Source organism: Panicum virgatum, chromosome 9N (assembly GCF_016808335.1).
Source record: "Panicum virgatum strain AP13 chromosome 9N, P.virgatum_v5, whole genome shotgun sequence".
Lineage (NCBI taxonomy): Eukaryota > Viridiplantae > Streptophyta > Magnoliopsida > Poales > Poaceae > Panicum > Panicum virgatum.
This window is the reverse complement of record NC_053153.1, coordinates 6,846,294-6,872,256: the sequence shown is the minus strand read 5'-3', so window position 1 is coordinate 6,872,256 and position 25,963 is coordinate 6,846,294. Positions and strand designations below refer to the sequence as shown.

At 49.0% G+C, this 25,963-nt stretch overlaps 2 protein-coding genes and 2 long non-coding RNA genes across 4 annotated transcripts; 1 reads left to right on the top strand and 3 right to left on the bottom strand.

Moving 5' to 3' along the window:
• Positions 1-1,526: 1,526 nt before the first annotated feature.
• Positions 1,527-2,896, bottom strand: LOC120690000 (zinc finger protein 1-like). Its single transcript, XM_039972503.1, has one exon. It carries the CDS (start codon positions 2,721-2,723, stop codon positions 1,884-1,886), a length of 840 nt encoding a protein of 279 aa, XP_039828437.1. The 5' UTR covers positions 2,724-2,896; the 3' UTR covers positions 1,527-1,883.
• Positions 2,897-12,862: 9,966 nt separating this feature from the next.
• On the bottom strand, positions 12,863-13,403 carry LOC120689998. The gene is made up of 2 exons (XR_005681541.1): positions 13,273-13,403; positions 12,863-13,082 (listed from the first exon to the last, which is right to left on the bottom strand). It is a non-coding gene; the product is annotated as an uncharacterized LOC120689998 (long non-coding RNA).
• A 398-nt stretch (positions 13,404-13,801) lies between these two features.
• LOC120689997 lies at positions 13,802-14,311 on the bottom strand. Its single transcript, XR_005681540.1, has 3 exons — positions 14,267-14,311; positions 14,013-14,186; positions 13,802-13,932 (listed from the first exon to the last, which is right to left on the bottom strand). It is a non-coding gene; the product is annotated as an uncharacterized LOC120689997 (long non-coding RNA).
• An 8,281-nt stretch (positions 14,312-22,592) lies between these two features.
• Positions 22,593-23,958, top strand: LOC120688649 (transcription factor APG-like). The gene is made up of 4 exons (XM_039971046.1): positions 22,593-23,456; positions 23,556-23,621; positions 23,710-23,775; positions 23,866-23,958. The coding sequence occupies exons 1-4, from the start codon at positions 22,593-22,595 to the stop codon at positions 23,956-23,958; spliced, it is 1,089 nt and encodes a 362-aa protein (XP_039826980.1).
• The last annotated feature ends 2,005 nt before the right edge of the window (positions 23,959-25,963 follow it).

Below are 25,963 nucleotides of genomic sequence, written 5' to 3'. Positions count from 1 at the left end.
AAACCGGAACCGGTGGCCGGCGGTTAGGTCCCGGCGGTTGGATAAAAAAACCCTAGCTCGGCCTCCCTCTGTCTGAATGCTTCCTCCACTTGGAAAAATGAGAGAAGAACGGGGGCTGATGGACTGAATAGTTCACCGCTTGAAAAGAAGAGGTGATGCTATCCAGTAGTGCAGGTAAACCAAACACAACAAAACTAAACCAGGCTCCAGTTATATAGGCAACCAAACATGGACAAATGTACTTGTGAAGACAGGCTTAAACTGGTCTGGCTCTATATTCTAGCCAGGCTAGTATAAGCAAGTGAACCAAACAGACCCTACAGCTCATAGCTACGTACGCGACACTGTCACACTGACAGGTGGAGCAGTTTTGGAGTTAGTCCTTTCCACGTCTAGCAAAAAAAAAAAAACTCGTGAGATCAGTAGGGAAGAGGTGTCCTGTTTTTGGACATGCCATGTTTGGCCGGCTTTGCTTTGGCTTATCCCTACTTTATACTACGGAGTAGATGAGAAGATGTGCAGAGCAGCAGCAGCAGCAGTGCAGCACCACCACACATGCTCCAAATGGCATCTCCAGGAGGTCCCATCGTGGCAAATACTATGCCAGCATAGCGCACGTCACCGTGGCGTGGCGTGGACCCAGAAGACCGCAAGGTAAGCCCGGGACGGAACGAAACCGGCGCGAACATATCCCGGCATCCAGAACGCGCCGGGTCGCCGGCCCCCAACTCTCCGAGGACGCGTGCGCACCGTCGCGGACCGGTGGCGGGTCGCCCACGAAATCTTCAACGCCACACGCGACGCCGCCACGCCACGTGAAACATGCCCCCGGCCCCGTCGCCGACGCACGCTTCCGTTCCGTCCCGTCCCTCCTCCTTCGACGCCGCCCCGCCCATACGCGACCCAAGCCGTCGTCGGCCATACGCGGAAGTGGGCGGGCGGGCGGGACGGGAGCGTCATGGCGCGGAAGTACACGCGCGCTCGGGCGGGGAAGGCCGGCGCGCCGCTTTCCGAAGTAAACCATGCGGGCCGGCCGCGGGGAGCTGTTGCGTCGAAAGCGATCCGGGGCAGGCGGGCGGGCGCGAGTCGGCAGGCACCGGCGGGCCCGGGCGGGGCGGCGTCGCTGTCGGCGGCCGTTCCACCCGCTAGTGGGCGCCGCCCGTCGGCGTTCCCGGAGCCGCAACGGCCCCAGGTTTGTTGTTCCCACTTGCGGCGGTCGTAGGGCGTCGCCGCCCCGCCCCGCCCCGCAACCAGCAGCCGGGCAAGTGGTGGATGGAAGAAGCGCGTGGAAGCCCGGAACGGAACGGACCAAGCTATCGGCAGGGGTTCCACGTCACTGAGTACGTGAGGATCGTGGCCGGCCCAGCCGAGAACCGGGCAAAGCAATCGGTGTGGCTCTGTTTCTTTCTTCCCATGGAAGCAAGGACTGGGGCGAACCGAGCCGGAAAGAGTGATAGGAGAGCACGGATCGATGGATCGATCAACCAGCAGCTAAACTTGAGCCAGACATGAAAGAAAAGTTCTGCGAGAAAGGCATCTGATTCTTCCATAATCCTCAATCCATTTATACCATATGTTACAAGAAAGCATCACTAGTTCACCAATCTTCTCTGCACGAGAATGGAGTATGAGCTACGGTATACTACTAACTGACGGCTAAGGGGATACAAGTATACTTCTTCCAAGAGGAGGAAGGCCTACGTACGTATGGTATGTGTGTTGTATCTGACTCGCACTCTCTCTCTGTACAAGAGCTGTAATAACAAGAACAAATCAAACAATAGTACTACTGGTACCAGACGAATGAATGAACGAATAGTGTTCCACCCAGCTCTCAGCAGCTAGACCAAAAATCTTTGGACGGATCGATCGGACCCGCGTCCTCACGCGGTCATCAGGAGGCGGGGCTTCTTGAACGCCAGCGGGCTCTGCACCTCCTCGTCCTGCTCCCACATCTTGCCGGCCTTGCCGCACCGGAACACGAACTCCGGCACGGCCGGGAGGTTCAGGTCGAACGCCCGGGCCGCGGAGCTGCCGTTGCCGGAGCTCCCCACCTCGGACGTCTCGGCGGCCGCGGCGGCGGCCAGGAGATCGGTGGAGGCGGCGGCGGCGGCGCTGCCCGCGCCGCCGTCGTAGTGCTTCCTCTTGTGCCCGCCGAGAGCCTGCCCGGTGGGGAACTCCTTGTGGCAGATGGAGCACCTGTGGACTCTGCTCGAGGCGGCCGCCCCGTCGGAGGACGCGGCGGTGGATGAAGTGGCCGGCTCGCGGACCTCGATCGGCGGCGGGACGACGACGGTGATTAGGGCGGGGGCCTCCACGACGGGTGCGGCCGGAGCGCCCGCGGAAGCAGGAGGGGTCGGCAGCTTGGCGCGGTGGCTGGTCTTGTGGCCCCCCAGCGCCTGGTAGGAGCTGAAGGACTTGCCGCAGACGGAGCACTTGAACTCCGCGGCGGCCGGCGCCGCGGCGGGGACCGGCGGCGGGGCCTGGACGCGGTGGTTGCCGCCGCGGGAGAGCATGAGGAGGCAGAGCGCGAGGTTCTCCTCCTCGGACCGCTGGCGGCGCGAGCGCTTCCTCTTGGTCCACCCTTGCGGCACGTGGGAGCCCTCGTCGCCGCTCGTGGCGGTGGCGCTGCTGCTCGTCGTCGTCGCCGGCGCCAGAGCTGCCGCCGCGTCCTCGCGCTGCTTCTCCGGGATCACGGCGTGGAGCAGCTCCATGGAAGTCATGGCGCACGGCAAGCTTGGAAGGCTTCTTCGCTGGAGAGCGGAGATGAGTTCTTGGCCGCCGCTGCGACTTGTTCTCGCGGTGGCTGGCTTAGCTGTGGAGTGGTGGTTGCTTGGGCGTCTCGCTCTCGGCTGTGCTCTGATGGTGTGTGATGAGTGGGGGAGAGTGAGGCTGTGAGGAGGAGGTTTTAAAGCGGTGGCGGGCGTGGGAAGTTGCGTCGTAGGTGGGGGAAGTGAGGGGGTCGCCGGTGTGGGCGCGCACGCGGCACAGTGACAGGTGGGGGCGCGGCGGCAGCGGGTGGGAGGCCGGTGGAGTGGCTGCGAAGGAGTGGGGTTGGGCCTCGTCTCACTCGGGGCGGGTGGGTGGAGTGGAGTGAGGCTGGCAAGGCGGGTATACTCGGCGGCAACGAAAAAGTCGTGGTCAACGTGGAGGGGAAGAAACGGGGAGAGGGGGAGGAGGCGAAGGGGAAGCCGGCGAGCGCAACTTGCGGAGCGCCGTGGTGGAACGAGAACGACGACTACTGGATGGTGGTAGTGTGAGGGGAGTCAGCCAGTGTGGATGTGGGAGGAAGTGTGGGGAGGACTGACCGAGGCGACTGCGTCGCCGTGGATGGATGTGAGTTGCGGTCGTCGCCGGTTGGCGGTTGGGGATGATGCATCTCGACGGATCCAGGCATACCCGATCCCGCCTCACCGGCTAAGGCACACTTCGTTTCATTTTCGCCGCTGAACGTGGCCAGATGGGCTGACGAGCCCGGATCGGATTAATAAGCAATTAACAATGGATTAAGCTGGCATTCTTCAGCTAGAGTGAACTATGGAGTTAATCTGTCACAAACCTTTGCTGTTGCTTGTTGTACGCGGAAAAATGAGGATTTTTTTTTGAAGCGGAAATTTAACTGGTGCTTATATTATTATATTACTTGGAATGGTAGTACGACATGTAATTTTCTACCTTTCCTAGGGAATTTTTTTTACCTAGGCTGAACAAACGTCATGCTTACCTCAGAGCTTCGTATGATTCAGAGCCTGAGCCTCAAATGGTGTGCTAGCTATAACTAGTTTCTTTTGCTCCAGGTCAACAACAGTGCAAAATCAAAGCGAGTCAATCCTTCTCGCTAAATAATACTCCCTCCTTCCCCGTTTATAAGGCACGGTGGAACATGACACGGTCTTCTAAACAACACTTTGACCATTTATTTATCATATATTATATCACTTTTGATTATAAGCTTATAATCATTGTAAACTATATTTGATTATGAATCCAATCATATGAAATTTGCATTATAAAAACAAAAATTTAATAGTCAAATTATTGGTCAAATATGAGAAGGTTTGAATCTTGATATACGTGTATGCCTTATAAACTGGGAAGGAGGGAGTACTCCTACTAGGACGCCACTGGCTGTGGTGGGAGCAAAGGACTGCGCAAGTCGGAAAGCATTTTGAAGCACATGCGTGATAGACATGCAAAGCCTGAAAGGGTCTTCGCTTTGCCGGCTCGCCCCACAGATCAGGGCAGACGGTTACAAGTCCAAACCAAACCAAACCGACCCGGTAGCGAGGGGGCATGCTAGTCCGCGAACCTAACAAACGATTTCCGACAGCCCAAAACATTTCATCTTTGGTTTCCGCATTTTTCCCTTTCCATTTTCGGCTTCCGCGCTCCATCCCCCTCTTGGCGTCCCCACCTGGATAAAATATCCGGCTCCTTCGCCTTGTTTTTTGATTTCCGCGATTTCACGTAGGAAAAAAAATTCTGATTCAGCTCACATAACCTTTCTCTTTATGAAATCATTCAGGACCATTGGAGTAGTATACAGGGGCTCGGCTAATGAGCACGCGCTAGGAGAGATGCCAGCGGCTGAGTTTCCTTTTTGGAAAATTTTTCTTCTCCACAATTTTCTACTTTTAGAAAGTTGTATGTATAACTTTTTTAGACAACTATTGAATGATATTTTTCAACATAACTATTAATTCTAGATGATAATTTTTCAGCGCAACTTTTACTATACTTGTAACTTTTATGCATAACTTTTTTCAACCAACTTTTTGTAGGCTAACTTCTTAGCTGACACGTATAAATTTTTACGTATAACTATTACTCCTAGATGATAATTTTTCAGCACAACTTTTACTATACTTGTAACTTTATGCATAACTTTTTTCAACCAAATTTTTGTAGGACAATTTTTTAACATGACACGTATAAATTTTACGCATAACTTATTCCAACCTCCTTACCAAATGATAACTTTGAACATAACTTTTTCCAAAACTTCTCACACAACTTTGATGCATAAGTTCGTGATACAACTTATTGAGTTAACCTTTTAGCTTACTTTATACAAAATATTTATTAAAAGAACATCTTGAAAACAGAACATAAAGACGATAAACAAAAAAGATTGAAAAAAGAAAAAGAAAAGAGAATGCCAAGTAGGTCGAATACATAGAGTATGTGGCTGGGGGCCTATTACGTAGAACATATCAACTCTAAATTAGACAACTAGGCTCTTATATCTCCTATATGTATATGCACGACAATCATATACACAGCTTATGTCGCCGTCACATCCCACACCGTGGAGTTAGTTAATGCAAATCAATTAACGTGGGAGGATGGAATTGGATGAGAAATAAAAACGGTCAACAGGCCCCACCCACGTGAAACTAGTTGGGCGGTTGAGAATCAGCGCCAGCACGCTCGCTGACGCTCGCGCGTGGTATTGGATTTCGCGGGTAGCGAGTCAGGCGCAGACCGCGCGGTGAGGGCGCAGGTTCGTGCATGGAAGGTTCCAATTTCCAACAGACTGGTCACCGCGGGGGGTCGCTTAAAATAAGCCGTTGCCTATGAGCTTCCGGCGGCCGAAGTGGCATCACTTGCAGGCGTGGATCTTCTGCGTCAACTGGGTAGGCAGGCCGTGGCGCGGCTGCCATGGTTTGCCCCGACGGACGGCGGCAGGTGCTGACACGCCAACTCTTACAGCCAGACGTCATCCACGTAAGCAAGTGAAGGAATTACTAGGAGGAAGGATGTTTACCACAAGATTTTGCCTTTCTCTTCAGAAAACCCAAGGTGTTAGCACTTTTATTGTTAAAAGTAGGAAATTCACGTAGCGTTTCCAGTTAATCTTCTCCCAGCAGCCAGCAGTGTGCTTCTTGGAGCACCTAAAACGTGCTAACAACGGCAGCATGACTTTTCATCCTTGCAATTTGCAAAAACCACCTCATGTGGTCAGTTAGGAGAGAAGTCTGCCACACGTATACCACCACGCACTAACAGATAAGCATGGCGCCCTATTTGTTAATCCTCCACGCACCTGTTGTCCCTAGCAGCCTCTGCTGTCACTCGATATGTCACGCTGCACACCACGCACCTAACACGCCGCTCGCCTCTCTGGAGAGAAAAAAAAAAGTCGCATGTGGATTAGTACGTAGTAGGAGTAGTAGCAACTAGTAGGCGGGCAGCTACGGCAAGTTGGCACATGCGTGGGAGAAACCAAGTCCTCGCCCCCCCACACTCCACAGACCCCTACGTCCCCGCGGACGCCACGCCCACGTAGTACGATCGCGTCCATGACCCGACGCCCCGACGCAGCTGTTCGGCCGGCGGCCGGGCCGCGCTGATTGGCTCCGCGGCGCGGCCGGCGGCCGCGCGCGTCCGCCGTTGGTCCGTCCGCCCCCCGGACCTTTTCCGTTCCATTAAGGCGGGCCGGCCGGTCACGGAGCGCGCCTCGTCAGTTCGGTGCACGGCCCCGCGGCGTCGGCGTCGGCGTCAGCTTCCGTGCGGGGCAGCTCGGCAAGCGACACGTCCCCGTCCCGTGCCCCGGCGAGCCAGGGGCCTAGCGGCGTGCCGGCGTGCCGGCCCTGGTGTTCGATCTCCACCCGATCCTTTTCCCCACGTGGTCCTCGCGCGCCTTCGCCGTACGTCCGCGCGCAACCGCGACGTCCGCCAGCCACGGGCCACGGCCCCGCCTAATCGCGCGATTAGATCGATGGGTGCGAGGAGAGCGAGAGCGATGGGCGGCCGGCGGCCTAACCACCTGCCTCCGCCTGCCTGCCGTGCCTTGGTTGTTTATCGCTGGGAGCTGGCTGGTCGCTACTGACTGCTGGTACTACTCGTAGCTAGCTAGTGGCGCCAGCGCCCAGTGGCAGCAGCCGGGCGTTGCGCCGGCCCGCCCGCGGTGGTTGCGCTTGCGCGCGGCGCGACGTGTCGCGGCGCTGGATCTCACACAGGCCGCGGGAGCGGGGCGGGGAGGGGAGTGTGCGCTGCTCGGCTCCCACGAGGCCGCGACGCAAATCTGAACGGGAATCTCGCGGTGGTTGCGCGGTTGGCGCTCGTGGCTGGCGATCTAGTCTGTGATGGAGAAAGCACCTGCCTACCTGGCCTGGCGGCCTATGAACGGGATCAGCAGCAGGAAAAAGTCTGGGTTCGTTCGAGAGTACCAGTACCAGCTGCTGCTCTCCAAGCACAGTCTGTCCTCACTCTTTTTCTCTGTCTTGGGTGTGGTTTTTCCCCTTCTCTCTTTCTTTTTTCCTTGCTGGAACCATTTTTTTAGACGAACTTTTTGGAACCAATCTCGAATCTCCCCGCGTGGAGAGCAGCCGACAACCTCGAATCTGGCCCACAATGTTCTTCGCTTCGCCTTCGGCCCAACAAGCCTGGACCAGATTCCTAAGAGAAAAGGAAATTCCTATAAATAAATGCTTGATTGGTTTTGGAAGAACGGGAGGGGAGGGGCTAACAAATGGATGATTGGCAATGTAGTCCTCTTTGGTATACGCATCTAAGAAGCTACAGATACCGCTAGTTGCATAGTTAAAAGTGGCGGCACCCTGATTAGTTAGTGCTTCAGACGTGGATTGTCTAACTTACTGAAGCAAAGTCACATGTGACTTTCCTTTTCTAGGATGCTACCCATTTTCCATCCAACGGCTGCCACATATTATAGCTTAGGCGACCTCCAACAGTCCCCTGTAAATGGCCCTCCCCCCTACGTAGGGGGAGCTTGGGGGAGGGAGCCCTCCAACGGCTCCCCCCATAGCTCTCCCTCTATGGGGGGAGAGATGATTCTCCCCCCATATATGGAGGGGATTACATCTCCCGCTATATTTTAATTATGATATTTGTTTATGATAAAAAATTTATTTGGATTCCGTAACATGATAATAATATGCATTATGATAGTACAAATACAGTATGCTTTTTTAAACATTTAAAAATGATAAATAAATTATTAATGAATGATGTATAGTGTATATGGGGAATGAATATGAGGGGAATGGTTGGAGAGAAAGAAATATAGGGGGAGAAATTTTTTAGGAGGAGGTAGTAAAATATAATATAAAGTACATATAGGGGGAGTTGGATGGGGGGAATGGTTGGAGATAGGCTTAGTCCTCCTCCAACAGGAAGCGACGTCGCCAGCTAAATGTATAGTTTAATTTGATGAACAGTGAAAAACAAGCGCTAGCGAAGCACGCACCGCCTAGCGAGAGCGCTCTCATCCTCACATGCACACTCCTGTGGCGAGCACCGCCTAGCGAGAGCGCTCTCATCCTCACATGCACACTCCTGTGGCGACTTTGCTAGTCACTAGCGGTAACCACTGGAGGAGGCCTTACTCAACCCAAGACTAATCTGTCCAGCTTCAATTCTCAACTCATATAAGCCCAGCTTGGAAAAAAATTAATAGCTGAATTCATCATTTTTCCTATTTCAAAGCTTATCATTTAAGGGAAAATAAGTTCTTTTTTCATTTGCTCTCTATTGCATTGGTGGAAGAGCAAAAATAAGATTCTAAATAAAAAGAAATATGTTAAAAAGAAAATTGACTTTTGAAACTCTTTTTATGTGTAACGAAAAAGAGTTGCAATTTCTTCTTCCCATAAAACGTGTAGTAACAAGAATATGAAATTGTAAGTAGCAAAATAAATTCCTTGCACGATATAAGTCTAAGGAAGAGAATATTTTCTTATTTTGGAGCATGAACTGTTCAAAATATTAAAGTGAAATTATGGTTTAATTCTGCACAAAATACAGTGTATATGTTTTTCAACTCATTCCTTCCTGTTTATAGTCTCCTCTACTAAGTTGGGCACGTTCCCCACCTAAGCTGGGCTCTTATTTGGGTTCAACCATCATTTATGCTAAAAGTTGTGCATAAAAATCCTAAGGGATTTAGCAGCAGCTGTTGGATGGAGAATGAGTGGCATCCAAGAGGGGGAAAGACGGAAAGTCATCTATGACTTTGCTTCAAGAAGTTAGGGTTTCTTCCCGCTTCAGCCTGGCTAGTACCAGCCATACAAGCCCCCGCTGGCCAGGCTTTCAAGGTGCAGAGGCCCTGGCCGTGTTTGGATCGCGCTAGGATTCTAGCGCGCATATTTTTGAAAAAGGGAATCTCGCATGTATGAAATACTAAATATGAAATACTAAATGAAGTCTATTTGTAAAACCTTTTCAGGGATGTGTGTAATTTTTTGCGACGAATCTAATGATGGTAATTAATCGATGATTGGCTTCAGTGATGTTACAGTAACCATCCTCTAATCACGCGGTCAAAGACCTCGTTAGATTCTTCAGGGTTCCTAGCGCAGGGGTTTAGGAGTTGGTTTTGCAAATTGACTTTGTTTGACACCGTAATTAGCGGTCAAAACTACTACATTTCTTAGTCTAGTCCAAACCAAACAAGGTTTTCATTCTCTTGCAGCCAGGGTGGCTAGTGAATTTGTCTGGTTACCTGCATAGCTAGCACATCCAACTGCTTTTTACCCAATCTGCACGTTAACCGAGTGCTCATCTCGCACTGCATCAACCTAGCTCGGGATAAACGAGCAAATTTTCTCTATCCCGTGAGCCAGGCGCTGCTTTTACACCCGTGAAACCAGGAAGTACCTCCTCCAGGTTAACCAATCAAGGCTCCCTTGCATCCGATGTGGTTGGCCGAGATGTAGAAAACCAACCAGATGTGATGTGGTAAGAAAAAAAGTATGATAGAGAGTAGTCACAAGCGACCAGCAAATAGTTGACCTATTTCACGTAGCAAGAATATGTGAGAATAACATGTGGGTCTAATAATATAAAAGTATTTGATTTTGTCTCTTATCTCCACACCAGCAGACTACGTAGCTAGCATCAGCTATTACCATTGCGGACGCCCTGTGAATCCACTCACTGGTTTGGTTCAGTGACTGTTTGGTTCGGGGTTTTATTTCTACAGTACCATTCTTTGACAGACAAAACATTACCAACCAAACCTGCCATTCATCAAATTGGTTCGATCAGGATTTGAGAGGAATCGAGAGTTGATGTTAATCTGTAGAACTCAAAAACCTGCAAAATCAGAAGGGCCAGCACAGCAGTAATGTTGGTCGAAGCATTGGTATTAATGGAAAGTCCAGGAGCAAACTAAAATATATGACAGCTACAGAATCTCCAGCATTGCAGTTTGCAAGACTGTCAACATGTATACGTGCTTCCAACGCCTAGGTCCAAAGATATGGAAATTACCCTTGATGCAAGTCAAAAGAATTAAGCCACTAGAAACGTCCAGGACAACATTTTCTTCTTATTTCAGAAAGGGATAAAAAAGCAGTACGAAAATGAACACTCAACCAATTAAGCTGTTCATAATCGCAAAAAGGAAGTATCAATGATCTAACACGATGACGCGTTAAAATCTGTTTTTTAGGTCGATTTGATCTGCGGCAGCCGGCAGGACAATTTTATCATACAGTATAAACCTTCAAATGATTGCTCTTGGGTTGGTATAATTTAGAGCTCGCGCACTTTGGAAAGATCGAAGAGGCGATCCCCAGCGCCCGGCTAGCCTATATACTCCACAATCAAACGTTCAAAACTACACAAAAAAATGGAGATACAAGTTCAAGGCTGGACAGCTCCGGCCAATACGTACAGGTTCTGATTTTGTAATTTGCACGCATGGACTAATGGTATGGACTTGCCATTCCTAGATGTTGCAAAACCAGATGGAGACAGCTTTGCAGATCATGTCGAGCACAACTTTGGGATTCAGAGCCTGCTTACAGTTGACAGACAAATGATCACTCCAAAACACACTCCCTCTGAATATTGTTTGGGAAATAGAGTGACCAGCTATGCATGTGCAGCTTAATATAAGCGCATGTAAATGAGGCATCACAATCATCATGCAGCTGTCTCCATTCCCGTTTCAGTTTACACGCCTCCACGATCTCTCCGCTCGATTATTCCTTCACAAAATTCCATTACTAGAAAAATGCCCTTGGGTACCGGTTGAAAATGCCCTTAGGTACCGGTTGAAAATGCCCTTTGGTACCGGTTTCTTGAACCGGTACCCCGAAAGCGGTACCAAAGGCTCGAGCCTTTGGTACCGGGTAAAACAACCGGTACCTATGGCTAAAATATTCACGCAAAATATCCTTTGGCTAGGATTTGAACCCACGACCTCACAACCGGAGACCACGAGTTCGCCGTGTGCCCGAGGCACACGACGAAGACCCGTAGGCACACGGCAAAGACTTCGCTGACGGTGGCCGGCGGCAAAGCTCCGACGGCAGCCACGGGGACGGCAAAGACCTTGTTTGCCGTGTGCCAAAAGTCGGGCACACGACACCAGGGTTTAAAATTTCGGCGGCATACCGCCGAAATTTCGGTGTTTTTTTCCGTTTTCGGTCCGCACCGGCTTTTGGTATACCGGTGTTTTCCGGTATTTTTCGTTTTGAATTTTAAAAATTTAAAAAAATTTATAAATAACTATCAAAAAAATTGGGAAAAAATATGATAAAAAACTAGGGGCTTTTATTAGCTAATAGCACTTAAAATCATTCAAATCTAAATTGATTTGGTAGGTAAAATTGATAGTTTGGGTTCGAACTCGTTACAGACCCGCTGGTTTTCCGCACGTGGGCACCGGTTTTCCGGGACCGGGCACCGGTATTCCGGCCGGTATCGCCGGCTTTCCGCAGCCGCAAATCTGTGAGTTTTCTGTAATGATTATTCATTATTTATTAGTGGATTTGAACTTTGATTATTCGTTAGAAATCATAAGGCTTTATTTCATAGAAAAATCCCTACAGGTTATGCATATTGCATGATTGAAATTTTTGAGTGCTATGGTATTGCATATAAAAATACCTAATGATTTGCATGATCGAAAAATACTTGAGTGTAATGATTTGCATGATCGAAAAATACCTTATCATATATAAATGCTTGAGTGCTAGGCTGCTAGCTATTTTTAGTTTATAAGCTTCCGTGAATGTCTAGCGTATTTACTTACACTATACTACTTCTTTGCATTATTGTAGTGTGTTTCATTTTTTATTTTTCATTGTGTGCTGGAGTTTATTATATATTGTGTATTATAATCTATCAATATAGACATAATTAGGCCAAACTCCGCCAAAATTTTCAATTTTTTTCATAAATACATAATTTTCCAACCATTACCATCATTTTTCGGTGAAATGCACCGGAATACCGGTAAAATACAACGAAATTCCGGCCGGAAAACCGAAATTTCAGAATTTTGAATTTGAGAACTCTTTCCAGTTGAAATCACCGGAAAACCGTGAAATTTCGGCCGGTATACTGTTTCCGGTGCCCACCGAAATTTTTTTCAAAAACGAAAATGTAAACCCTGCACGACACACCTTTTCGCCGTGTGTATATATAGGCACACGGCGAAAAAAAGCGGGTAGACGCCGTCACGGCCAGCTGACGACGTCGGCGGCTGTTCGCCGTGTGCCCGGACGGCAGGCACACGGCAACGCTCCCAGATTCGCCGTGTGCCCGGACGACAGGCACACGGCAACGCTGCCAGATTCGCCGTGTGCCCTTACCAAGGGCACACGGCGAACTATGGTCAGTTCGCCGTGTGCACGGCCTAGGCACACGACGAACTTGGTGTACAGGGCTGGCCATATGGTCACTTTGCCGTGTGCCTAGTCCCTGGCACACGGCAAAGTGACCAAACAAATCTTTTTTTTTTGTTTTTCACGTATAAAGGACCCCATATCACAACATACATATCACAGTCATTATATATCACATATATATCACAACAAACATCACAGACACTATATATCACAATATATATCACAACTAGCCACAAATAACTTCAAACACATCCAGAAGTCCAATGCAAAGTCCTGCAAGTTCACAACATATCCAGAAGTTCACAAATACATATCCAGAAGTTCACAAGTCCATAAATATTTAAATAAACTAGTTTATGGCTGCGGTGGGCCGTCGAACGGTGGTGGGCCGCCGAACTGAGGTGGGAACAACTACTGTGGGAGCGTCGGTGAGATGCCCGGCGACAAGTATGGCGTATTCGATGCCGCCGATAGATTCTGCAAAAAATGTAAGACAGTAAATTGCAGGTGAGACAAAAACCAAGTTCTCAAGTTATAATCTAAACAAGTCTAAATATGTAGGTCTCCTAAATCGTTAAGTGAGTAATGTAAGTCACAATCTCTAAGTATAAAGTTCTCTAAGTATCTAATACTTCAAAAGAAACTAAAGGGTTTTCAAGATACTCACCGGAGGAGTAGTAGGAGCAGGAGCCACAGGGAAGGCTGGGATGGGATTACCCATTTGGACAGAAAGACTTCGAATGTAGTTGTACATCTAGGCCATCTCGGCCGCCTGCTTCTGCTCGTTCTCTTGTCGTATCCTCCTCTCTTCGGCTAACGCCGCCTCATACGCCGCATGTTGCGCTTGCATTTGCTGCTACAATAGTTTATGACAATGTTACAATGGAAAGCAAATATATGTACAAAATGAAAGAACTATGAATAAATAAGAAATAATCTGAAGTTCCTGCACTTGGAGCTGCGACGCGGACAGTCGTGGGCGTATGGCCGGGCTATTGGCCGTGCTCCTCGCTCGAATCTGGGAGAGGGTGGGAGTGCTGGCCGTGTCTACAAGGCCATCGCCAATGTAGTAGCGCCCATGTTTCTTGCCTCCTCCCACCCTTATAATGACTTCTCCATCAAGGGGCTGGGTCCTCGGATCCCAGTCTGGCCCATGGATCTGTCTTCCCATCTCTGTGTACGCCTGAATACGACTGTGGACGGTCGGGTTGCTATACGCCGAGGGCGGGTCGTCAGGGTTGTAGGTGACGTTGGATGTCGCCTTGCCCTTGCGGGCCAGAGCCCATCCCACGAACGGGTTGCACTCCTGGCCTTCATGTGAGGACGACTGCGAAAAAGGAAGAAGTTGATTACAAATTATGCTGAATTGAACGTTAGATTAGAGAAATGAGTCTGTGTAGTGTGTACCCATCTAGCCCTGTACTCGTCATTGTTGAGGCTGCCTTGATGGTGCGCTAGACCTGACATCAGCAATCACCGCTGCCGGCCAGCGTCGTGCAAAGCCTGCCACTCGGGGTCGAACCACTTGTCCACTATGCGCTCCCAGCACACGGTGTCATTACGACACCACCACGCAGGAACCTACACGTGATCAAATGCATGACATGTAAGAAGAGAGACATTTAACGATGTTTTTCATCTTACAATAAATTTGAGCTTACCTGTAAATATTGCTCTCGGGTCAGCTTCAAATCCCTCGCCTCAGTATTCCCGATCTTCTGCTTTAGGAAATGTGCACAATAGTTGATGACGCACCGGACTTGCACCTCATAATGCATGTCCTTCACGAGTTTAACACATCGATTGTGAGCCACAATCGCCGCCCGCTCCTCGTATCCCTCATCACAACTATAAAAATCATGCATATAAAGACGATGGATCATGTCATTATTAACAAAATGTTCAATGAATGTGATGTATTGACCATTTTTTGCCGGGGAAAACTTACCCAGAGCTCGGCCTTTACCCGCTCCGCCTTGTTCTCAAAGGCTCTGCCGCTCCGATCCAACTGATCGTTGTTAGCGGCGATGTAGTGGTCCCACGTCCAGGCCGGCTCGTACCGTCCTTGATAGTGGACCAGGCTTGGGAAGTGGTCCCTGCACAAAAGACCCAGGATGCCGTTGACCTTGCGTTTGTGAGCACCGCCACTAAGGACAGTCCAACTCCTGCAAAAGTGATTAAGAGAAAATATTAGTTTGTACCGTGATTTTCGAGTTAGGAAATGAAAAAGTAGTAATAACATGTCAAATTACTTACATATCCCCGCTCGGTCGAATCAGCGGGCGCAAGGCAACCGGTATCGGCCTATCTGGGAGTCGCGAAGGACCTCGCAACCAGACAGCCGGCGTAGAGGTATCCTCGGCCGTGTCCTCCTCAGACGACTCCCCCTCCTCCTCCTGCGCGTCCGCCTGCCACTCCTCCTCCTCCCGCTCCTGCTCCTGGTCCTGGGCAGGCTCCTCCTCCTCCTCCTCCTCCTCCTCCTGAGACGGCGGTATAGGCGAAGACTCTCGACGCCTCCTGCCTCCACCCTTCCCTCGACCCCTCTTGGGTCCACCCTTCCCTTGACCCTTGCCTCGCCCCAACCCGGAACTCCTATCGGAGCCCTCACCAGCATCCGAGTGTGGCATCATTCTTCTATACAGTGAGGCGACCGATAGCCGCCCGGCATCTTTCTTCAATAACCTGCAATTAAAAATAGTAAACCAATCAACACATATATACAAAACGATCTTATAAAGAGAAAGAAAATAAATGTGACATAATTAGAAAGTAACATTAATAAATCAATTAGTACGGATCATACATGTATTAGAAATAATCATCTTCATCGGGATTAGCTGGATCATATGTCTCATCATCACTATCACGCAAGTCAAGAAGTTAAAGCCCGTGCTCTAACGGTGGAATTTCATCCTCATTGTCATTGCCTAATTGTAATTGCTCAAGTAATTCTAGGTCCTTCGCATTACGAACCTCCTCACCAGCGTCCTCGTCATCAACCATTTCATCATCATGTACTTCCATTTCAATCACTTCGGTTAAGTCTATCTCAAAATGTCCTTCAAGCCCATCTTCTTGAAAGAATTCCCCGTCATATCTATTTGGGTCCATGTTGTAATCCTCATTATTTGGAATATGTACTTTACCATGTGGTAATACCTTGTACACAACGTCCCAACCCATAAGGCGATCGTCAGTTTTGCACGGATATGAGAGATAATAAACTTGCGTGGCTTGTTGAGCCACAATATACACATCGTCTCCTGGATACACTGATGACTGGCGAATTTCGACTAGGCCGAGATGAGGGGTCCGTCGCACTTCGTTAGGATCAAACCAATGGCATTTGAATATGACAGGCTTAAGAGGTTTGCAACCATGAAATGTGAGTTCATAGATTTCTTCAATTATGCCATAATACTCGACCCCATCAAAGGCTGTCGTACAAACTCCGGAATTTGTTGTTCTTCGATTGGGCCGACTCTGCTCGTGGCTTCTTGTGTGAAAGCGATATCCATTAACGTCATAACCGGAATATGACAAGACCCTATAGGCACAACCGTTGGCAACCTGTCTCAACTCGGGACACATAGACGTGTCATTTTGGGCCTGCAGGTAGAAGCATGATGATTTGTCATACTATTCACACGAATAAGAAACTTCAAATGTCTAACAAGCATGATGGTTTGTTATACCTTGTGCTTGAACCAAGAAATGAAATCGGGGGCTCTTTGTCCCGCACCGGATTTAAGAAGGACGTCAACTTCCTACGGGGTTGGATCTCTTCGGCGACGCTAGAATTGTTGAGTAAATTCCCCATATAAACGAGAGGTAAAGGGGGTTGGATGCAGAATAGTTAATACTCGAGGAAATAGTTTGTTGAGAACTTACTGTATGTACGGCTCGACTTCCACTAGGTTCGTCAACACATACATTATGATAGTGCGCAACTCTTCATTGAGCAAGGCCTTAGAAGTCGCACCACTTGCACTTCCAAGTTGCCCTTTGAATAGGCTGAGGTTCGTTTCATTTTCGGCTTCATTGTAACGAGTGAGTGGATTATGCACGCTTGGAAGGGTTTCACTATAGTATTTTGTTGTGTAGTTCGAGACCTCCTCCAGAATGTATGCTTCTGCAATGGAAGCTTCTATTTTGCATTTATTTTTGCATTTGGTTCGAAGGATTTTTGTTGTCTCTCAATCGAGTAGCACCAACGTCCCTGAACAGCACCCCCCTCCGTGCCTCATACGGGAGGTGCAAAATCATATGCTGCATCAGATTGAAGAAGCTGGGTGGAAAGATTTTCTCCAACTTACAAAGCAACACAGGGGCCAATTTTTCCATTTGTTCAACTACAGCCCGAGACAACTCCTTAGCACATAGCTGGCGGAAGAAATTGCTTAACTCCGCCAGCACTTGCCAGACATGGTCAGGGAGATAGCCTCGAACCATCACCGGAAGAAGCCGCTCAATCCATATGTGGTAGTCATGACTCTTCAGCCCATTGATTCACATAGTAGATAAGTTCACCCCTCTCCTTAGATTCGCTGCATACCCATCGGGGAACATTAAAGTCTGGAACCATTGTAGTACTTCTTTCTTTTGGTGCTTCTTCAAGACAAATTCAACTGCAGGCTTTTTCCATTTCTTACCATCTTTGGGTGGTGGAATATTCAGTTTTGGTCTATCGCATAAACTAGCTCGATCCACTCGGGCCTTAACATTGTCCTTTGTTTTATCAAGAATGTCCATGACTGTACCCCAGAGTGCCTCAGCAATATTTTTTTCCGGGTGCATCATATCAATGTTATGAGGAAGAAGAAGATCATCCATGTAGGGGAGCCTCCACAGGCCTGACTTCTGAGTCCGGGCATGTTCTTCGCCATAACCCACAAAACCAACACCTTCTTTAACCCTCAGCGACTGTAACCACTCACGGACCGCGACACCTGACATCATCTGCGGTGGAGGTTCATAAACCACGACACCTTTCGTAAAGTTCTTGATGTCATGTCGGAATGGATGGTCAATAGGGAGGAATTGTCGGTGCTTGTCGAACGAAGAATAGTTGCCACCCTTCGCCAACTAGATGAACCTCATAGCTGCCTTGCATACTGGGCAAGGGAACTTCCCGTGCACACACCAGCCGCAGAATATCGCATACGCTGGCAAGTCATGCAGGGAGTACATGTACCACACTCGCATTTTGAAGTTTGTCTTTGTAGCTCGGTCATATGTCCATACACCTTCCTCCCAAGCATGGAGCAAATCATCAATAAGAGGCTCCATATACACACTCATATTATCCCCGGATATCCAGGAATTATCAACGACAAAAATATGTTCTGCCGTTGAAAGATAACTCCAGGGGGGAGGTTGAGGGGGATAACAAACACGGGCCAACAACTGTACGGGGCAGCCGTCATTCCATAAGGATTGAATCCATTTGTTGCCAACGCAACACGTACATTTCGGGCCTCCAGTGCTTTCATTGTGTGACGCCTGTCAAAATATTTCCATGCTTCACCATCGGATGGATGTATCGTCTTCTCAGGACGGTAGCGTTTGCCGTTTTTGTGCCATCTCATATGTTGTGCTGAATCCTTGGTCATGAACAGACGTTGGATTCTCGGTATGAATGGAAGGTATCGTACGATTTTTACGGAGATTTTGAGCTGTTTCTTTTGACCATCACCAGAATCTACCTTCAGCCACCGAGACGATTTACATTTTGTTCAGTAATTTGCATCTGCATGTTCTTTCCTAAACAATATGCATCCCTTCGGACAAGCATGTATCTTCTTATATGGCATCTTAAGACTATGAAGAAGTTTTTTGTGCCTCATACATGCTCTTTGGAAGAATGTGTCCTTCCGGAAGCAAACTACCAAAAACCGTCAACATTTTGTCGAAACCATCTCGACTAATGCCACACTCAGACTTTAGGGCCAGTACGCGTGCAATAGCATCGAACTGAGAAACATTGGTATGCTGGTGAAGTGGTTTCTGTGCCGCAGACAACATGTCGTAATACTGCTTTGCCGTAGGCTCTGACGGTTCCTCTCTAGGTCATTCTCCGAAGTGTGCTTCATAAAAGTCTGCTAACATGTCTGCGCAACCGGCATCAGCATCATAATCATCGATGCGTTGTCTGACTACCTCTTCTCTCGCACGATGGGCTTCACCATGGCAGATCCACCGGGTATAGTTTTCCACAAACCCATTTTTGATAATATATTTACCCATAGTGAGTTGTGATTGATGTATCCTATTTTGACACTTGGTGCATGGACACGGCATTCTACTCTGTCCACTATCAAATGCCTTTTCCAAAAAGTCATTGACCTTTAGAGCAAACTCAATATACTCTTGTTCGCTCTGCCAGCCCTTGTACATCCACTCACGGTCATCCATCCTTTAACATATGAGCGAGAAATTTAAAAATCGATTTCATATACATGATATCTAACAAACTCTAATAGGTGAAGATAGGCCCTAATCCCACCCGATGATGCGTAGATATGGTTGGTTTCCATGATCCACTCCTAGCCAAGACAGAATTTCGGCAGCACCTCCCCGCTGCTCTCCAAATACACGTCCTGTCAAGGAGATTTTGTATCCGGAGAACAACAGGGAGGTGATGCCGAAACTCTGGCACGGATCGGAGTTGACCATGAAAACTAACCATATCTACGCACCCTTGGGCTGTCCAAATGACGTGGACAATTCGAAACACATACGGTTCCATATATGCAAAGAGCTGTATATTTCGAACCGTATCTCTTTCGAACGGGAGATGCCTAGGTTACGTGAAGCACAAACAAGATAAGTAAATGAAAGTCTGTGATGACTCACCTAACTGTCCTGCAAATTGACGAGTCAAGAATGGTGCCACAACCTCTCCTTAAAAAACAACTATATAGTATCAATAATTGAACATTTCAGTTTCAAATTCTGCAAAAAATAAAACAGCACAGTGGTCGACAACCAACAAACATGCCTCAGATATGTTCCCATTCATTTGACCTTGAACTTGAAGCATAAGAAACCTAAAATAAATTCATGACTGTCATTAAACCATGTGACACATCCAGTCCAATTTTAACATCATCGCATCCGAGTTGTTACTTGGGCATGGATGTGTCACATGGTTTCATGACAACCATGATATGCATATCCATAGAACAGAAATAACACACTTCGACTAACACTCATGCTCAAGCTCAAGGTCAATATATATAGCATATATCACCACAGGCAATACAATTATCCATCCAAAATTTGTAACTAATTTCTAATTTAAATGAACAAAGAGAGAGGGGTTGAGAATGCATTCACAGAGGGCGCCGACGGCCGGCCGGGACGGGGCAAGGCAGTAGGGGCCGCGCCGGGACGGGGCTGTGGCAGGGGGGCCGCGCCAGGGAGAGGCGCATCGGGGCGGGGCGGCGCTGGGCCGGGGCCGCGCCGAGGGGGCGCCGGGGCAGGGCGGCTGCGGGCAGGGTCCGCGCCGGGAGTCAACGCCAGGGCGGGGCGGCGGCGGGGCGGGGCCGCGCGGGGGTGGGCGCGCCTGCGGGCCGCGCCGTCGGGGTGGCGCCGCGTCGGGCCGGGGGCGTCGGAGCGGCGACGCGTCGGGCCGGGGGCGTCGGAGCGGCGACGTTAGGGCGGGGACGGCGCGTCGGGGCGGGCCGCGGCGGCGCGTGGGAGCGGGACGCGGCGGCGCGTCGGGGCGGACCAGGGCAGTGGGGGCCGGGGCGGGGCGTGGCTGCGGCGGAGCATCGGGGCGGGGCCGCGGTGGCGCGGCGGGGCGGGGGCGCGGGGCGACACTGGTGAGAGGGAGAGAGAGTGAGAGTGAGAGTGAGAGAGAGTGAGTGAGAGAGGCACGCAGCGGTCTGAAAGCGCTAAGTGTAGGAGACTTCGCCGTGTGCCAGATCCAGGGCACACGGCGAAGTAATGAGTTCGCCATGTGCCAGATCCCTGGCACACGGCGAACACGGCATTTCTATATTTCTTGTGAATGAATCTTGTATTCTTTTAAATTTTTCAATGTCATTTTGGAAATTTGTTTTGAAATTGAAAACAAGACCTTAAAGTTCATTGATGAACATGAATATAATTTTTTCACTCATGTTAAATCATTATTTCATGTACTAATAGTTCAAATTCAATTTATATCAATTAAAGTTGTATAAATGCAGTTAATACGTTAAAATTATCAAACATATCCAAAAAATGCAAAAAATTAACATGAAGTCATTTATGTTCTCTATTGTCTATATAAAAATTGTAGAAACCAAATTCAAATTTGAACGTGTTTGCCCCTACAAACTTAACCGCATCTTTCTCCGTTACCCAGATCTTCTTCAGGAAAGTTTGAGTTTATAAGCAGCGTACGTGACAAACACGTGCGGAACTCCCTCAATTTTTTACCATAGATTCTATGTATGATAGAATAAGAAATCGACAAATCTCATAATTTTCTGACTTCGTTTGAATTTTTTAAAATTTCACAACTATTCGGTTCTACGTTCACGAGAACTTTTTGTGAACACCATTTTCGAAATGACAATGTCAACTATGACATGAGGTCTTACTGTGCACTCAGAAACATGAATATCATTTTTCCAAAAAAATTCTTGTATTATTTTATGTACTTGCAGTTCAAAATTTGACTCATCCGAAAAATTCGTTTAACAGATACACAATTTTTATATATAGTGAACATTACGACAAAAATACTAAACTTTAATACAGAGTGCCAAGCAATGTCTCTGCAGTGTAGAAAAAGTTTCGAGTTTGAAAATTCAAAATTTTCAAACTGTTTGCCGTGCGCCAAGAAAAAGCACACGGCGAAGTGTCTTGTTTGCCGTGTGACAAGCTGTAGCATACGGCGAAGTGGCCTGTTTGCCGTGTGCCCCATGCGGCACACGGCAAAGTTGAGCACCGTCAACCTCCGTCGCTCCTCCGTCCACCTCCGTTCTCCACCTCCGCACGTGAGTGGCACATGCACGAGGTTTGCCGTGTGTTTTGAGGACGGCACACGGCAAAGATATTAATATGCCGTGTGTTTGGTTTTTGCCGTGTGTTCCTTGGGCTGGCACACGGCAAAGAGGCAATTTTGCCGTGTGCATGGGGTTTGCCGTGTGTTTTATTTTGGGCACACGGCAAAGTGGATGTTTGCCGTGTGCCTGTCTTTTAGCACACGGCAAACTATTTGGCACATGACATATTAGCCGTTTCTGGTAGTGCCTCTAGGCTCGCGCGTTGCTATTTTACCATCTCAACTATGCAGCAGTTCTGATTGAGAAGGAAATATTTTCCTTTCGAAGTAACCCAACCGGTACCTAAGGCTCCTAAGGTACCGGTTGGTGTTATCAACCGGTACCTAAGGCTCGTCTATAAGTACCGGTTGGTGGTACCACCCGGTACTAATATAAAAGTTACCACCCGGTACCTATGGAGAGCCTTAGGTACCGGTTGATAATATTAACCGGTACATAAGGCTCATTCATAAATTCCATCCACTCTAAGGTACCGGTTCATCTATGTACTGGTACTTTTGGGTGGACCTAAGACTTGTTTTCTAGTAGTGTTCGCCCTGCAATTCAAACTGCCAGTTTGCTAGCTCTATTTTTTTGGGGGGTCAAACTGATTGTTCTTGAGGTTCATAAACAAGCAAGTCCCGAATCAGAGCCATTCCGCGTATCTTCACATTCTCTGATGACGAACACCTACGCGTGATTTTTCTTGTCTGAAACTTGTTCAGATTTTTGCAAGCAAGACTCTCACTCTCCCCCCGAGTTGCTCCCAGCCAGCTATCTGAGCTGTATCAGAAACTGTTAAGTTTTTGTCCCGACGGCCATACAAATACTCACTGATCTCACGACATCCGGCCAGCCACACCTACTGTGTTCAACCAAGACCAAGCCTCGGCCAATCACTCCTGCTCTCGCTGCTGCGCTTACACAGCTGCACCTCGGTCCTCGCGCAATGTCGCAAGCCGAGCTTGCCGCCTGGCTCGAGACCCGAGACGCGCACTGGAGCTCGCAGTACCCGGCGGCGCAGGCGCCGGACGAGGAGTCGGAGATCGTGGCGCAGTTCCTCGCGGCGCCGTACCCGTACCCGAACGACGACGACGACGACGACGACGACGAGCAGGAGCAGAAGCATCAGCACCATAATAAGCTGGGCGAGATCAGTGCCACCAGCTCCACGTACTGGCCTGAGCCCGGCCATGTCACTGATCCCGGCAACGGGGCCTGCTACTGGCCTTCCAATGGCGACGCCAGTAATAGCAACAGCAGCGGCAGCGGAGCGTACTTCGACGGCAGCGGCTGCTGCTACTACTACCTCGCCGAGCCGGACGTGTCGCTCGGGATCAACACGCGCACGACGACGCTGCCGTGCACGTCCTCCATCGACCTAAACCTCCTCGGCGACGGGGAGAAGGAGGGGACCACGGCCGTGGTCCACCCGGTCCCTCCCAATCCTTCTTCGCCCGCTGATCACCCGGAACGCCCGCTGATTCACACTCATACGGCCGGTCACCGCAACGGAGGCGATGACGACGGCGCCGCAGCCCGCGCCGCGGTGTCGCTCCCGAAGCGGAAGGCTCAGGCCGGCCACGATGGCGGGGATATTGGACGCCATAAGAAGAAGGAGAAGAAGGCGGCATCCAAGACGGCGCAGAAGTTCAGTCAGGAGAGTTCGCAAAGCAAAGGCAGCTGCTCGGCCGACGAGTCCATGTCCAACTGCTCCGAGGTAAACCGCCGGTCGGGGGTTCACGGCGGCGGCAATGCGAAGGCCCGGGCAGCCAAAGGGTCGGCGACCGATCCCCAGAGCCTCTATGCAAGGGTGAGTCCAATGCGCAGCAGTGCAGATGGATCATCACTGCACTATTGTTCTAGTCGAGACACAATGAATTGATTCAGAGTATTCTTGTTGCGATTGCAGAGAAGAAGGGAAAGGATCAATGAGAGGCTCAAGATTCTGCAGAAGCTGGTGCCCAATGGAACCAAAGTAATTGATCGTCTTGTGCGCAGTTCAGTGATGTCTAATTGCCAGTGCTAGTAGTGTTTGCTAATTGCCATGAAACACATCTCTGCAGGTTGACATCAGCACAATGCTCGAGGAGGCAGTTCACTACGTCAGGTTCCTGCAGCAGCAGATCAAGGTAATTAAGCAGACACGCTTGTTCTCAAGCGTTGCGCTTCGGCTTTGTTATCAGCTAGTGTCTCACAAGATCATTTGTGTTCATGACCAGATGCTGAGTTCTGATGAGATGTGGATGTACGCACCGATCGCTTACAATGGGATGAGCTTAGGAATCGACTTGAAGATCTCCACTCTTCAGTGATGACTCGAGTTCCATGGTTACACTTACAGTTACCATCTGAAGACTAAAAAAACTGGGCCAACTATTAAGAGTTATCTTTGTCACTGACAAAATTACGGTCTAATAGGGTCATCGGTCATCTTTATATGCAAGATGCAATATTGATGTCATTCACAGTCGTTTTCTTGGAGGCACTTCTTTGGCTCCTTTTTACCAGATCATTTTTCAATACGTACACTGAGAGTTAGTACATCGGGACAGGGGAAGACATGCAACTATGGAAGACGTATATGCCCATTTTTGTACTGATACGATGCCCAGTCAGGTACACTGTAGTTGTAACATGTAAAATTGATACGATCTTTTCTCTCACCTAATTGGTGTTGAAGTTTGAGTAATGGAGAAACAAATAATACCAGATGACTAATACAGCAAATCACGATCTTTGAAGAATAATTGAAAGAGAGTATGTGTGACGGCCCAGGTTTTTAAAATGTTAAGCAGGAGAAATTAAACATGTCATCATGCATCATTAACTAAGAAGCATCAGAATGAATGCATGTGCATGCATGTCTATGTGTATGTGTGTCTATGTGTATAAGAAAATGAGTTGGCATGTCACTAATGTCACGATAAACCAAAGTCTAGTTGAAGTCAATGTAAAAAGTAAAATTTTGTACATGAAATGACGAGTTCTTCAAATTACAGTTTCAAAATATTTAAATTATCTTTCAAACTGTAACGAACAATTTTTAAAAATAAATTTTAAACTATTGCTCAAATTAACTTTTGTCCAAAACCAATGTTGTAGTTTTTCGAAAGATGAACAATTTTCATGTTCATGATTTTTCAAGTTGCCACGCAAAAACTTGAGAAAAATTTGAATTTTGAAAAGGGCTATATTTCGAATTTGCAAGAGTTTAAAATTAACTTTTAAAGTAGGCTTCAAATGAAAAAGTGACTAAAACAAAAGTTGTAGATCTCGAAATTTTAAGCAAGTTTGGTATTCAAAAGTTTTTCATTTGAGGCCACGAAAGTAGAGAAAAATTGAGTTTACAAAAGGAAATTTTGAACTTTGCTCTATTTACAAAATTGCCCTCACTCCATCCCTCTCCCTCCTCTGTTTTTCCTCTCACGCCGTGGAGGCACCGTGACGACACCGATGTCGCCGGCCACGCGCCGAGCTCCCCGGCCAAACCGCCTCCCCGCCCCGGTGTCTCCCCAAACCGCTCGGCCTCGCCATGCGGCGCCGTCCCCTGCGCGCACGCCGAGGATGACCGTCGAGGCGCCACGGCGACGCCGTGCCGAGCCGGTCTACTGCGCCTCGCCCTTTCCTCGCCCTTGACCCGCCTAGACATTTCCCGCGAGCTCAGAGACGTCCCCACCCTTCTCTTCTTCCCTCCTGAGCTCGAGAGCCGAGCCCGCTATCCCCTTTGCCCAGGAACGGCCGCCGCCGCCCACCATGGCCGCCGCCCCCTCCTGAGCTGCCGCGAAGCTCCCCTCCCCGGCCTCCCTCCACCCAAGCCGAGCCCGGGAACCGATTTCCCATGCTCCGCTGGTGCTCTCCGACCCGGCCCCGCTCCTTTTCCCCCACCGGAACGCCGTCGGCCGCCCCTCTCTACGGCGAGGCCATCTCCGTCCGCGTCCGCGAGCCCCAAGACCCTCTAGAGGTAGCCCGTGAGCCCCCTCTCTCTTTTCCCCTTCGGGGCCCCACCGCCGGCGACCCTGCTCACCGGAAACGGCGCCGCCAGCCCTCCCCTGTTTTTCGGCCAGGGGCTCACCCTGAGAAGGAGCCAAAACTCCAGGGGTCCAAGAGTAAAAACACCATGAACTCAAAACAGCAAACTTTGAAAATGCCTAAAAATTCGTATAAAAATCAGAAAAATCCAAATCTAAATGTTTTGGAATCCTTGCAACAAGATCTACAAGTTTCATTACATGCACATACTCAGATTTTGCTTAGTTTTTAATCTAGGATAAAGATTAGAAATAATAGCTCATAATTATTATAGGAGTTGTATATATG